The sequence below is a fragment of the Haemaphysalis longicornis genome, unplaced genomic scaffold (assembly GCF_048455015.1).
Source record: "Haemaphysalis longicornis isolate Haplotype H1 unplaced genomic scaffold, Haemaphysalis longicornis Haplotype H1 scaffold_4, whole genome shotgun sequence".
Taxonomy (NCBI): domain Eukaryota; kingdom Metazoa; phylum Arthropoda; class Arachnida; order Ixodida; family Ixodidae; genus Haemaphysalis; species Haemaphysalis longicornis.
Genome location: NW_027526361.1, coordinates 183,552,351 through 183,568,051, shown reverse-complemented (window position 1 = coordinate 183,568,051; position 15,701 = coordinate 183,552,351). Strand labels below are relative to the sequence as shown.

Genomic DNA, 15,701 nt, shown 5'->3' with positions numbered 1-15,701 from the left:
ACATCTAGGACAGCGAGCTCTACTCAGCGCCCAGTGACGAGGACTCCGACGATGGGTTTCAACTGTACCTTGGAAAACAAAAGATAATAGGAGGTTCCTCAATGTATCTTCGCGATCGAGCACCTTGGCTGTGAAACCCACGACTAAACACCCAGTGCACACATACTGTTCGCGCCGGAGGCCAAGGCGAACAGCTTCAGGTTGTTCAACGAGCAAGCAGTCTCTGCGTTCCTAGAAGCTACCGTGCCCGGTGAGGTCAAGGAAGTGAGGATAAATTCCTGGCGGAACATCTTGGCCATGGACGTGGAGCATCGGAGTGCACGCGAGGTGTTGCGGAAGATTACGTCACTGCAAGACATAAAAGTGCGAGCCCATGACATTCCGTATGCAGGCGGAACTGTGAAACCAATTTTCTAATGGCCTTCACCTTGTTATAGCTATGCTGGAACTGGTGTATTCCCATTTTCATTTTCTTTGTTTTTATTTTTTAGGGAACGTAAATTTTTTTGACGTACGGAGACGCGACGGTAGGCGCCATTTATGACGTTGATGCGTCCATTCCTGAGAAGGACCTGCCAATACTAATCCAACCTGCGGATGAAGGTATTGTCGCCAGGCAAGTAAGCCGCATTGGTATGTCCAGGCGCCTGAAGATTGTTTTTAGGGGCGACAGCCTTCCCTCCCATGTTAAGGTGGGTCATTTCCGTCAGCCTGTCCAACTGTATGTGAGAAAACCCCTCCAGTGCCACAAGTGCACGAAGATTGTCCATGTCGCTGCGGGAGCGCCACTCTATGTTCCAAATGTGCTGGGCCCCACAAGGCTAGCGACTGCAGTGAAGGTTCCCTCAAGTGCGCCAACTGTCATGGATCTCACGATGTCTGATCGAAGAAGTGTCCACGTATGAAGCGGGAGGTCGCTGCCTTGAAGCAGAGGGTGAGGGACCACTACACGCATAAGGAGGCAGCCGGGACGGCACGACAGCTGCGGCGGCACCGGTCTTGAGGTCTTCAAAAAAAGGCTGGCCACTCTCTAACTAATGCCAATATGGAAACGGCTCCTCCACTAGTGGAACAACTACTTTTACGTCTGCTAACCCAGCGGCCGCCGCCACCTCCACCACCTCCGGCTCAGCAGGATTCTCCGAAGTGCCGCAGCGAGGTGCAACAAACCTCGCTGGTTGACGCGTGCCCCCTCCCCCTGTTACCGATTGTACGTCCGACTGAGCCCCAACGCTCAGTGCTGAAGACAGTCACGAGATCATACGCCCCGCGAAAAGCAAAAACGCCCGTCTGTACGAGATTTCGCGCACGTCAAAGATCCTCAGATGGTGAAAAATAATCCGGAACCCTCCACTACGGCGCGCCTCATCGCCTGCGTTGCGTCGGCGTGTTAAAGGGACACTGAAGAATTTATCAAGCTCCCGGTTTTGGTTACACTGTGTAGAATAGCTCAAATTACCACACTTTTCATCGTTTACCCGGTTGATAAGTCGGTAATTACTCTATAAAGCGCGAAAGAGGAAAAAAATACCATGTGTGGTCTGTGGTGGCCGCACAAACTAAAGGCTGTGACGACAGGAAGAGCTACACCTTGATTGGATCATGTCCAAGGTTAGCATTCAAACAAGTTTCGGTTTCAGTTCTGTAAAACAACATGCTTGAAATCCGACGGCATCGTTCGATGGGCATCCTCGATATCTTAGTAATCGTCATACCGCGCTTCTGCCATGTTGTCGGCTGTAAAATGCCTAAGATAAGCCTCCCAGGATGGCTTGGAATCGTAGCAATCAATAGCCGAGGCCTACGCCTTCCGCGTCACCGTAGACGCTCAAATGCCATGCGCTTTTCCCGCATATTCGCAGCTTGCCTCACTCATGCCTGTATCGTAAAAAGCGTGTTCGCACCAGGCCAAGGGTCTGTTGACTGTGGCCTCTGCCCACTGCCCGCAAGTAGTCGGTGCTTGTGGCAACAGCAAGCAAACGAGAACTCGCAAGTGCGTCAGTGACAGTCTGCGCGCGTTCCGCGAGCTCGCTCGTGGAGCAGTGAACGTTACGACTTAAAAATGGTGAACTCAGTTTAGAAAACATCGGCCGCAAATGAAAAAATCAACTTACAAAAAAAACATGTACCCTCGGAGATTCGAACTTGCGAACACAATAGTCTTAGCGCTTTAGACAATTCGGCCACGAGCTTTTTTTTTTTTCTTTATTGCCAATCTCGGACAGCAACACAAGGTACCAGGTACAATGGCAAAGAAAAAAATCACAGTAATGCCACCATGCCCCCCAGGGCCGGTGTTGTAATTTAAAATTCCCTAAGCGTAGTTAAGGGTTCAATTTTAGACAACCACTCTTGTGGAGAGTTCTTCGCTCTCTGAACTTCAACAAACTGGGACACACTTTTCCTAAAATACTGTCTCGTTGGTCGCGCGTCTACATCACAATGCAGCCAAGCCATGCGCGAACGCCAAATGCTGTGCAGACCCAACAACATGACACTGTCAAATGGCACACCGTCCTCACTATCAATGCATAAAAAAACGTATGCCGTGTGGGCTAAGTGGAAAATCTTTCTGGAGTGACCGTTGGAGGACATCCCAAAGGAACACTGCGGCCCAACAATGTAGTATTTTTACATAATGCTCATCTACCCCCTGGTTCCGTAATGCCTGAATAACTGCTAGAGTTTCGACTAGTCAAATGCTTTCTCATAATCTATGAAGGCTATATATTGGGGTTCAGTATACTCAGCGCACTTCTCTATCACCTGATTGATCGTGTGAATATGGTCCATTGTTGAATAACCTTTACGGAACCCTGCTTCTTTTTTAGGTTGACTGAAATCTAAGGTTGCAGAAATTCTGTTAGCGATTACCTTGGTAAGTACCTTGTAGACGAATGACAGTAAGCTGATCGGCCTGTAATTTTTCAGGTCCTTCATGTCACCTTTCTTATGGATTAGGATGATGTTCGCGTTCGTCCAAAATTCCGGTACGCTTGCGGTCATTAGGCATTGCGTATACAGGTTTGCCAGTCTGTCAGGTACAATTTCTCCGCCATCCTTCAAGAGGTCTGCTGTTATCTGATTCTCACCAGGTGCTTTGCCCCCTTTCATTTCTTTCAAAGCCTTCCTTACTTCTTCGGTCGTTACTGGTGGGATGTCTATCTCCTCTGAACTACTGTCTCGTTCTGTATTATCCTGGATGCCCCGGCTACTGTACAGATCCCTATAGAACTCCTCGGCCACTGTGACTATGCTATCGCTATTTGTGATGACATTGCCTTGCTTATCTTTAAGTGCATACATATGATTTTTCCCCACGCCAAGACGCCTCTTCACTGCTTTCAGGCTACCTCTGTTCTTCACAGCGTATTCGATCCTCTCCATATCATACTTCCGTATGTCAGCTGTCTTGCGCTTATTGATTAACTTCGAAAGCTCCGCTAGTTCTATTATGTCAGCTGGTGTGGAAATTGTCATGGTTTGCCGTTTCCTAATTAGATCTTTCGACTCCTAGGAAAGTTTACCAGTATCCTGTGTAGCCATCGTGCCCGCGACTTCTACTGCGCACTCCGTGATATGCGTGTAAGGTTGTCGCTGGCTACCTGTGTCGTAAGCTCGGCTTCCTCGGTAAGAGCTCGAGCAAAAAACTGAGTATACCAATATCTGTCAAACCCTCCAGACCAGCTTCTCGACGCTGCAGGCGAACATCGAAGAAATGCGCTCGTACATTCGCGGGATGGTCACTGGAGTTAATAATCCAATTCCGTATGCCCCCGTTGTCGCCCAGCAGTATGACGAGACCCTTCAATAACACCACAGAGTCCCTACGCGTCTGGCAGTGGAACTGCAGGGGCTATAAACAAAAGCGCAGTACCTTGCAAATGCATTCCCAAACGCTAGAGAAACCCCCAGAAATCATAGCATTGCAGGAAACCGGCACGAACGTTAAACTCCCCGGGTACAAAGCTTTTCAAAGCTCTCATGACCCTAAAACGGCAGTTTTAATTCAACGAAATATCCCAGCCGAAAGGCTTGAATTCGAGAGTATTAATATCCCTCATGATTTTGTTGTTCTGTACCCCACTAAGCGGTCCGCAACCAGAGTTTACATACTGAACGTATACAGCAATCCTAAGGCCCACAGCCACAATTTTAATCTCCTATTTTCCCTTGCTAAAAAAGAATCTCAAAAACATATGCTCCTAATCGTGGGTGATTTCAACGCGCCTCATACTGCATGGGGATACTCGCACTGCACCAAGAAAGGCCGCCTCTTGTGGGATCAAGTACAAGCGCATCGTCTCACTCTAGAAACGGATCCCCTCGTCCCGACCAGGGTCGGAAACAGCGTCCAACGCGATTCCACTCCTGACCTCACCTTCACTCATCACGTCACCAATGTTAATTGGCACTGCACGGACCATTCGCTTGGTAGTGATCATTATATCATTCAGATTGAGCTCACTCTCGCTCAGCGTATGAAGCCGCACCCCAAGCAGTCATACATCACCGACTGGGATGAATTCAGGCATATTCGCACTCAAAATGAGAATACCGTACTTGAAATAGATACTAACAACCTCGAAGGCTGGGTTCACCAGTTACTGACGGACGCGCGCAATGCCAGCAAACAGGTGGATCCTGACCTTCCATCAGACGCTGTGGACTCCCGTCTGCAACACTTGTGGGCGGCATACGGAAGCATACAGCGCCGGTGGAAAGCAAGAAAGCACAATCGCAAACTTCGCCGCAAATTGGCAGAATTAGATATCAAAATCCGCGATCACGCTGACCGTCTCGCCCGCGATCAGTGGGGACAAGTATGTGACCAAATGAGAGGGAACCTAGGCATGAAGAGAACATGGGCCCTACTTAAACACCTCCTTGACCCCGGTCGTTCTAAAACAGAACAAAATCACCGCCTCACCACAATCATCCACAACTTTCCCGGCACGGATGAGGAACTCGTAGACAAAATTTGTTCCCTATACGTACCTACCGGTGAAAAACAGCCCCTACCAGAGTATAAAGGTCTCATCAATGACAGTCTGGACTCTGATATTACTGAGTCGGAGGTGCGGGGGGCTCTCCTCCAACTCAGACCCGGCTCGGCACCGGGGCCGGACTGTATCACTAATAAAATGCTTCGCAACCTTGACGATAGTTCAATTTCGGCCCTTACAGCGTACTTTAATCATTGCTGGAAGCAGGGAACCCTGCCTCGGGATTGGAAGCATGCTAAAATCACCCTCATCCCCAAGCCAGGAAAGCCACTTTCCATCGAACATCTCCGGCCCATTTCCCTTACCTCCTGTTTGGGAAAAGTCCTCGAACACGTCATCCTCACGCGTCTCACCAATCATCTCACTTCCACAGACGCGCTTCCGCATTCTATGATTGGCTTTCGCCCCGGCTTATCCCCACAGGACGTCCTCTTTCAGATATCCCGCGAGGTGATAACTCCCCCCAGTAGGCTCGATTCGGCCGCCATCCTGGCCTTGGATCTCACTAAGGCTTTTGATAGAGTTTCGCACACCGCCATTCTGCGCGGATTAGAATCTGTAAACCCGGGACAGCGCACATACAACTACGTTCGCAGCTTTCTCACGGAACCCACGGCAATCCTCCAAATCGGACACATCACATCAGACACCTTGAATTTGCCATCGATAGGTACGCCGCAAGGGGCTGTGTTATCACCCATGCTCTTTAATCTGGCCTTGCTAAATATCCCCAAAGAATTACAGAAAGTTCCCCGTCTACGCTTCAGTATGTACGCCGATGACATCACTCTCTGGGTGACAGGTGGCAGTGATGCGCACATTGAAGAGACCTTACAAATAGGTGCAAATATGGTAGTTAAACAAGCAGAGTTAGCAGGCCTTACATGTTCTCCTAACAAGTCCGAGCTGCTCGTTCTGCCACCCAAAAGAGCAGCCCGCACAACGTCAGATATCTCTATCTCTATTAGTGGTTATTCGGTCCCGGAAGTTCAAACACTAAAAGTTCTCGGGCTCCTTATACAATGGAATCGATCCAATACACAATTCGTTACCCAGTTAACTAAGCATGTTGTCCAAACAATTGGTCTCATAAAAAGGATTGCCAACCGCCGGCATGGGCTCTGTGAGAGTGAGAGATCGCGACTCATTCAGGCCTTCGTGATCAGCAGAATAACATACTCCCTCCCCTACCTTCATGCCAGTGCTGCTGAGTTTCAAAAAATCAATTGCCTTATCAGAAAAGCCTACAAAGCGGCACTTCAAATACCCCTGTACTCTTCCACTGCCAGATTAGACCGTCTGGGTATCCATAATAATGCCGAGGAGCTTGTGGAGGCGCACCTGACAGGACAAATAGCCCGCCTATCCACTACCTCAACCGGTCTGCACATCCTAGACCGACTCGGGATTCGTGCCCCTACTTTGCCGGCTCATAAATACCCCATTCCTCGCGCTATTCACGCTCGACTTGTAGTCCGTCCTGTACCACGCAACATGCACCCTGTGTATCATGCGGGACGCAGAATGCAACGAGCGCAGGCTCTTCAGCGACGCCTACCTGTAAGACCAGATATTTTATACGTGGACGCGGCAGAATACCGTCACCGCGATGCTTATGCTCTGGCCATTGTGAATCGGCCTGACGACCCCCCGTTATGCTCCCTCACAGTTCGCACCCCTTGCCCTGCCACGGCGGAGGAGGCGGCAATTGCACTCGCCCTGTCACAAAGGCCGACCCCCACGATCGTAATCTCTGATTCAAAGACGGCCGTTCAAAATTTCGCCCGTGGTCTCATTTCGCCACTGGCACTCAAAATTATCTCTCAAAATCCTCCAACTTCCCCGGTAGAACTGCTATGGACCCCGGCGCACTCGGGACTCGGGGGGAACGAGGCGGCCCATGACGCGGCTCGAGGATTCACAATCCGAGCGGGAGCCAGCCTAGTTCCTTACCACGGGGCCCGATCCGCCAGAGACCGCCTAATTGCGTATCATGACATACTCACACATTACCGCCTCGCCCGCCGAAAATACCCCCCGGCGCATCCCCAGCTCAGCAATGAGCAAGCGCGCACCTGGCGACTTCTGCAGGTTCAATCCTTTCCCTGCAGGGCGGTGCTCCATCACATACACCCTTCCCTCTACCCCTCACCTCATTGCCCCGCGTGTGGCCAGCGCGCCACACTTCCCCACTCTATGTGGGCCTGTCCATCCAATCCCTTCCCTTTAATCACCCGTGACGAGCAATGGGAGGGTGCGCTGGGTAGCTCCGACCCGGGCGTTCAGATCGCCTTGGTGGAACGAGCTGCCATCGTCGCCGCCGACCTCCAACCGGCGGCCACCACGCTTCCCTAACCCCAGTCGCTCAATAAAAGTTTTTCTCTCTCTCTCTTTCGGTAAGAGCTGAGTATCGGTTCTGCAGCGCGATCCCGAATTCTTCTACTTTACGCCTTACTGTTAGCTCATTAATTGGCTTCTTTCGTACTAGCTTGCTACGGTCCCTCCTCAAATCTAGCTTAATTCGAGATCTTACCATACGATGGTCACTACACCTTACCCTTCCGAGCACTTCCACATCCTTCACGACGCCAGGGTTATCGCATAATATGAAGTATATTTCATTTTTATGGTCCCCATTCGGGCTCCTCCACGTCCACTTCCGGCTCTCCCGTTTACAAAAGAAGGTATTCATTATGCGTAGGTTATTCCGTTCTGCAAACTCAACTAGTAGGTCCCCCCTGCTATTTCTACACCCCAGACCATAGTTCCCAACTGCCTTGTCTCCAGCCTGATTCTTGCTTATTTTAGCATTGAAATCTCCCATAACTACGGTATACTGTGTTTTTACTTTAGCCATTGACGATTCCACATCTTCATAGAAGCGTTCCACTACCTGGTCGTCATGGCTGGATGTGGGGGAATAGCCTTGTACCACCTTGAGCTTGTACCTCTTATTCAGCCTAATTACAAGACCTGCTGCCCTTTCGTTAATGCTATAGTATTCTTCTATGTTGCCAGCTATGCTTTTATTGACTATAAATCCCACGTCCACTTCTCTTCTGTCCTCTAGACCACGGTAGCATAGAACGTGTCCATTTTTCAGCACCGTAAAGGCTTCACCTGTTCTCCTAACCTCACTAAGCCCTATGACATCCCATTTGATGCCCTTTAATTCCTCGAACACCTCTAGACTGGCTTCACTAGATAAGGTTCTCGGGTTAAACGTTGGCCAGGTTCAAATTCCAATGGCGGCCTGTCCGGGTCCACGTATTCTTAGCACCCTCTGCTGTGTCACAGGTCTGACCGCCGCCGTGGTCAGTTGCTTCGCAGCCACTGGAGACTTAGGGCCATGTGTTAATTGGCGTATTCATGGGAGGTTGTGGCCGTTACTACACTAGGGTGGCCAATCCTGGTCTGGTGAGGGAGTGCGTTAACGGCAATGGTCGCCGGGGTCAGGGCGCACCCCAAGCGCCAACTGCAATTCCATAATTACGCGGTTTTTTTTTTTTTTTTGGTGGGAATTGTCCGGCACCGGGATACGAACCACGGTCTTCCTACACGCGATGCGGATACTATACCTCTATTCTCTACCTCTACGCCACCGCTGCACCGCACGGTGCAGCGGATAATCAAAAGTTGTTCAGGGGCACATACCGTAACATTGTTCTCTAAACACGCAGCTTATTTTCTTCCCGCGGCGGAAACTGAGCTGGGTCCCGGGAGTCTGTGCGAACGCGAATGCGCTCGTGCTTTCTGAAATGGCTTTGAAATACACGTCCGGGAATTAACGCGCTCTAGAAGCTTCGGAATTAGAATTCCTTCGCGGCGGGGCCAGTGGCCTACTAAGAAAGAGAAAAATAAAAAGTTGCCCAGGGGCACATACCGTAACGTTGTTCTCTAAACACGCGGCTTATTTTCTTCCTGCGGCGGAGACTGAGCTGGGTCCTGGGCGTCTGGATAAACGCGAATGCGCTCGTGCTTTCTCAGTTGGCTTTTAAATACACGAAGGGGATTTTGTCTTCATGGCTCCTTTAATACTGCTACTCTCGCCCAAGGTGACACACACGAAGCAGAGCGGAGTGGAGCGCCCACCTCTGGTGCCAGAGCTGCCACTGGTCCAGCAGGTGGCGGTAGGGGTCCACCCAGAGCTGCGCACGGGGGCTGGACGACAGGGGGCTCGGGTGGCTCTGCAGGGCGGCCACGCTCACCGTCTGCACGTCCCCCGTGCGGTCCAGGTAGCGCTGCAGAAGCTGAGAGCCCTCGTCGCTCATGCCAGTCAGCAGCACCCTGTTACTTCATGGCTGTTACTTCTGGCATCTTTGAGGTGACGCGTCGGAGACCGTGTACCCCGGCCCGCTTGTCACATTTTCAGAAGGAAACCAAGGCGAAAAAGACTTCAAAAACAAAATGTGGGGAACATTGAATCTTGAGGAAGCGGGGACGAAGAATGAAAACGATATGAAAGTAAGTGTGAAAAGACAGTTAAACCGTTGCGATTTCGCTTGGTTGCACGAGTGTCCTTGAATGGCTGCAATAACCAACCAATTCGCGATCGAAGCAACAGCGAAGGATCTGAAATCGGGTGTTGATAGCTCATATTTTTTAAGTCATTGACTTTTCTTCATTGTGTCCAGCGACGCAGTCGGTGATTTCACGTAGCCGGTGATATATAGAAGGGGCGTATCCTATGCAGCGCCATGAAATTAAACTGAGGAAAAAAAAAAAAAAAAAAAACGAACGAGAAGGTCGTCGAACAAATTATGCGTGAAATAGGCATTTATTGTATTACCTAACTGTTATTCAGGTAAATCTACGTTTTTTTATTTTATTCTCCTGTAAGTGAAAAGCGAAATAAATGAGTATTTGCGTGTTTTCTGGGCTGCTCACATAAATGAAGCGGATAGCATTGTGCTCATATTTTCTACTTTATCATGGTTCTCGTTGGGGGGGGGGGGGGGGGAGGGCGGGTACCACGGAGTTCTAAGTAAAGAAATATTTCAAGCTGATGACCTAAATATTTTGCTGTGGTAGGAACATTTTTAAAGGTAGCGCTCTAGTAAAGAAAGACAGGGCAGCAAAATTAACTGGATAATAAAAACATACACACCTGGTACGCCCCCCCCCCCCCGCCCCCCCTTTTTATCATTCGCCATTCGATCCGCAGAGTGTTGCTCATCTCCGAAGATGGTCGGGAAAGAGAGAGAGAGAGAGAGAGAGAGAGAGAGAGAGAGAGAGAGAGAGAGAGAGAGAGAGAGAGAGAGAGAGAGAGAGAGAGAGAGAGAGAGAGAGAGAGAGTGAGATGAAACATTTATTGCGCTGAAAATGTAGGGGGGGGGGGGGAGATCCTTTGTTCAGGAAGACGTGTTGACCGTGGTGTCGCAGCCCGGGTTACAAGGAGTGCTTGGTTCTCCATGCGACCGCTGGACAGCGACCGCTGGACAGCACTTCTCGGGAGAAAGGGCATTTGGAAGGGGTGGCAGGTCGGGGTTTTTCTTTCAGTCCACTATAATATGGTGGAGCGTACCCTAATCCACTACAAAATTCGCAATCGGCTGCGTACTGGGTTGGTAAAAATAGACCCATTCTTTCAGGATGTATGAAAGTGCCTGGGGTCATACGATTATTGAGGTGGGCGAGAGGGGCAGTTTCTGTGTCAGGCGAAGCGTTCTGCCGAGTGCTTTTTGAACGTTACTGGAAAGAAAATGTCAAAGACTGTGCGACAAAGGACCGGACGCCCGGTGTCGTATGCAAGATTTTTGCGCTGAGTGCACCTCCTCATTCATTGGGGAGAGAAAAAATCTACTGGAACTAGTCCGGCAGCGGAACAACGACGTCTGACTGCAAAACCGTCGCCCAGTACCTTGAAACATCAGACCGCAGAAGAGCCTCCGGTGGAACGTTCCGAAAGCGTGACCAGCTGGAGAAAAAGACTGCTACTTAAGTCGTACATGTTTAGAGAGCTGCAAAGAATATAAATCCTTCCCTCCTAACCCTCCCACTTGTGCACAGGCGGGCACCGCGCTACACAGCGAGGTGCTCTGTGAGTGACCGGTGCTACAACGTGAACCCAGTCACCCCTATAGGGAACCGAGCTTGTTCCCGAAACGTCTGGTTCTTGGTTAGTACTTTTGGTTGGAGAGGGCGATTTTATTTTTTCAGCTACTGGGAAAAGGTTGATTCATCTAGGATTCGTCTTGAGCTAGTCGACTGCACAATGACGTGAACGAAATCGTTGATACCAACGCATTGGGATGGCTGCGACCGAGCGGCTGTGAGACAGTGTATGGCGCCGATACATTCGGGCCCATGCGAATCTGATATTATACTCACAAGTTCCTTCTTTATCGGTTCGCAACATCCTTCGATTCGGATTTCCTCCATTGGCTAGTGGCCGTTTCACTGGTAAGACAAAACCTTAATTTTATACTAGGTTCACTTCCCCAGAACGAAATGTCAATTAACTTAGTTGCAAATGTGCGATGCAATTCTTGCTATAACTTACGAAAGGAAACGACGACATCGTCGCCGACAGACATTTACGCGATCAGCCGTGCACTGGCCGTAGACGACTCATGTACGGCCAGGGGTCTCTTTCGCCGTTAAATGTCCTCTTTATATTTGCTCCCATCCTCAGTAACCAGATAGCAATTTAAATAAACAGAGTTGACAATGCATCTATTTCAAAGCGGCTGAAATGCCCACCTAGATCAATTTTCAGCATGTTGTTGCTGCCACAGAGGCTGCCTTTAGTGACAAACCAGTATACGCAGGCCTCCTTTCGGAATTTCTGGAGTGGACATTTGCATTAGCATTATAAAACACTTTTCCTGCACAATATTTGGAAATAGAATTTTTAAGCCAGTCCGACTTTTGTTTAATTGCTGGGACAACCTCTATTTCTCCCCCAGCATTCCTTCACCAGGCTCCGACTGCGGTCCTTCAAGCTTCATTTGTTTAAGGTGTGTTCCAAGACACACGAAAATTTATCTATATGAAGTGACTAGTTGTCTTGCATGTGTTGCCTTTAAACAGCCCTATCGTTGCTGGCCACCTTCTTCCAACCCCCCGTGACGTCTTCACGATTTAGTCGGCACAGAAGGCTGCAAAGCTTTCCGAATGTCTCTGGCGACCCCCTTAGTGTCGTTACTTGACGAGGCCTGAGACTTTCTCTCACGCTTACAGTGCTCTTGCCAGCGCCCCTTCGCTTGGTATCGACTGTATGATGTGATACTCTCACGCTTCCGCGCATCAGCCTTCACTTTCCCCCTACCTCGCTCTGGTTTGGCGTATTACACCCTGTGCGGCCCCAAGTATCTCTTGGCCATTGCTTGGATGCTAACGGTGTTTTCGTGCTCACTAGCGACACACTACGGTTCTCTTTACTGTTAGGATTTTTATCGATGCCTATTTCACTGAAAAACGGGGTGTTCGTGTATTCATGATTTGCACCCTATTCGGAGTTTGGGTTCTATAAACCAAGCTCGTGTAGCTATTACGGTTTAGTTTGCACAAATAACATCCGGTTCTTATTTTGCTGCTTTCTTTAACCGATATTATTACCGGCTGTTTATAAATGGCTACACATTAACAATTATCCTGAGACTTCGATCATTTGGCATGGCATGTTGTCAATTATGCATGCTTGCATTGACATTTTGTAGCCCACGCATTCAGTATCCGCGAAAAGATTTTTTTTGTATATTGGTACCTAATGAAATTCACAAAATTGGTCGAGACCAATCGCTCTTGTCACGCGACGAGAGCGATGCCAAGCGACAAGAGTGACAGAAATCGCTTTTGGTATCTCCAATCGCAAGTGAAAACGAGCCTGTAACGAGCCTGTAACGATGAAAGACATCAATATTATTAATAATAACAATAATACTTGTTTTAGTATTATTAATTGTTTCCTATATGTCAGGGGGTGACAAATTTTCTGGGCGCCGGGTGCAAGTTTACCCAGCAACGCCCCTGCCTGTAGGTACCACCTAAAATAAAGTCTATGTGCGTTTTTCAGGAAAGGTTCCTAGTAAGGTGAACCCCTAATTATATAAATGAAGTTACAGGCTCAATGTTTATGCTATTAAGAGTATAGTTGAACAATCTTACTTCATTTCGCGTGGTAAAGCGCATAACTAGTTTTTTAGTATTAATAGACATTAGCCAGTCAGCACACCACTTTTCCCGTTTACGTAGGTCATTTTGAAGTTCAATAGAACTAGACCGGTTAGTTACACGCCGGTAAAGTACGCATTCATCTGCGAATAACCTAACAGAAGAATTAATGTGAACAGCTATGTAATTAATGCAAATTAAAAAGAGAGTGGGGCCAAGCACCGACCCTTGAGGAACTCCAGATTTTACAACTTGGAATGAGGACTGCAGATCTTCTATAATAACTGCTTGGTGTCTATTAGTTAGGTATTTTTAAACCACCTGATTACATTACTTTCTATCTTAATATTTTCCATTTTGTGTATAAGGCGATTATGAGGTACACGATCGAACGCTTTGGCAAAATCAATAGAAATGACATCAGTCTTTAGAAGTTTGTGTTGAGAGTCGTGAATATCAGTTGTTAGCTCGAACAGTTGAGTCTCGCAAGAGAGCCCGCGCTGGAAACCGGGTTGATTTGGGTATAAAATCTTGTTGCTTGTTACGTATTTCATTATTTGTGATGACAGAATATGGTCAAAAAGCTTACATACGACAGAAGTTAAGGATATTGGTCTGTAGTTGCTGAACTCGTTTTTATCGCCCGATTTGAATATCGGAACTACATGAGCTAGTTTCCAATCATCAGGAATAACGCCAGCGTCTAGAGACTGTAGAAAGATGAGTACAAGAATCAGTACCGAAAACTCTTTTGTAATTGTTTGTAATTTCTTGCTGATGCCATCAGGACCCGGGCTTGAGTAAGTGGGCAATCGCTCGATCGCTTTCATGGTTCCAAGGCATGATGGAGTCAGGGCTAGTAGAAACGGTTGTAGATGGCATTGAACTCTCCTGTTCAAAAACACTACAAAAATAGGAACCCGAAATTCGAACCCGATTTTGAGACAATCTGAGGCATTTCCTTCAAGAGTGACGGGAAAATAACTTTCCAGAATTTTTTAGGGTTGGTTTTCATAAAATTTGACAAGTCAAGATTAAATATTATTTTTTTGACTTCTTCAATAAGTTTCTTGCATATTTTGGCGCAATCGAGATAAGCAGACCAGTCCTCGTCTCTTTTGCTGCACCTGGCTTCGGCGTACAAACGTTTCTTCTTGTTCAAACAACGCTTTATATGTTTCGAGAACCATGGCCTGTCGGTCGCTTCAAAGAGACATTTCTTTGGCGCGTGTTTTTCCTGCAACGCTCTCAGGCTATCTCGGAATAGCAACCAGTTCTGAGGTGCCGAATGATTTTTGTGAGACTGCGAAAAGGTCCTGTAAAACTGCTCTAAATAACTGCTTATGCTGTCGAAGTTGCTTTTAGCAAAATCGTAGACCCTTTTCTTTCTGGAAGCCTTCTTTTTGCAGCATACCTGAGCAGGCAATGAACAATGCGATGATCACTCATACATTCTAGTACATTCACGTGAGCGCTATATGGGTGTGTGGTAAGAACCAAACCAAGAATAGCATCTGCGCGTGTGGGTGTGATTACCAAATGGGTTAGTTGAAAGAACGATATAAATTCCCCAGGAGGCGTCCTGAGCCGTCGCTGTTCAACCTTACACTAATTGGCCTGACTTCCTGTCTTCCAAGGAGGGTTTACGTGCCGATATACGCCGACAATATATGTTTTTGGGCAGAAGGCCGGCTCGTCGGAATGTGGGCGCACGACTGCAAAATGCCGCAGACTGGCGAACTCCTACCTACATAGACAAGGGTTGGAAATATCCAGCAGTAAATGCGCAATGCCTGCGTTTACTCGAAAGCCTATGTACGCATATCCTTTGTATATTGATGGCAAAAGGGTGTCCTATGTGATAAAGCAAAATTTTCTCGGCATAGTTGCCGACAGAGGCCTTTCTTGGAACGCTCACTTAAATGTTATAAAAAATTGGCTCCAATCCACGCTGTGACGGTGGTTGGAAAGCAAAGCCGTAAACGACACCCACAACAATTGCCCATGTTACGTCACTTGAATTCACAAACGTGGCTCTATAGAGAGTGAAACCAGAGATTCTGTCTGTCATTGCCTAGAATTCGCGGGGGCGGCGTCCCGAACGCAGAAGTGTCGGCCATGGCCATGCTAGAGCGGCGGACGCCGCCGCGGTAGCCCCAACGTGCGTCGGCAGAAAGAAAAGAGCCAGGAGTGTCATTGGAAGGCTGAGACAGCGGAACTTAGCCATCCTGATGTGCTAGCTCGGGCACCACGCGACACAAGAGAGGACACCAAAACAATTCGGCATGTGAGCTTAGTGATTCCCATTTATACTTATTTAAACTAGCTAATTTAGTACGTTTGAGAATTAAAAAAAAAACTGCGAAATTTTGGGTTGGCAGCTATGTTTTCAATGCATGTTAAAGACGCTTAATTAAAACTGCTCTATTGCTAAAATTCTGCTAATTCGTACTTTCTGCTTGTTCTAGTCGAAAAATATCTGCTGAATACTAAAAGTCCAAAAAAAAAAGCCGATTACCTGCATGCACGCATAAAATTGGAACGGCGTGCCCCAGCAACCACGTGTGGATTAAGGAAGAA

The 15,701-nt window shown here is 48.2% G+C and overlaps 1 protein-coding gene across 1 annotated transcript in view; it reads right to left on the bottom strand.

The window, feature by feature from the left end:
* The window catches only part of LOC144180139 (uncharacterized), an 80,981-nt gene extending 71,704 nt beyond the window's left edge, over nt 1–9,277 (bottom strand). Inside the window, exon 1 of the mRNA XM_077708531.1 lies at nt 9,099–9,277. Within this exon, the coding sequence (XP_077564657.1) occupies nt 9,099–9,277 (179 nt within the window). The remainder of the gene's footprint in view (nt 1–9,098) is intronic.
* Between the last annotated feature and the right edge of the window lie 6,424 nt (nt 9,278–15,701).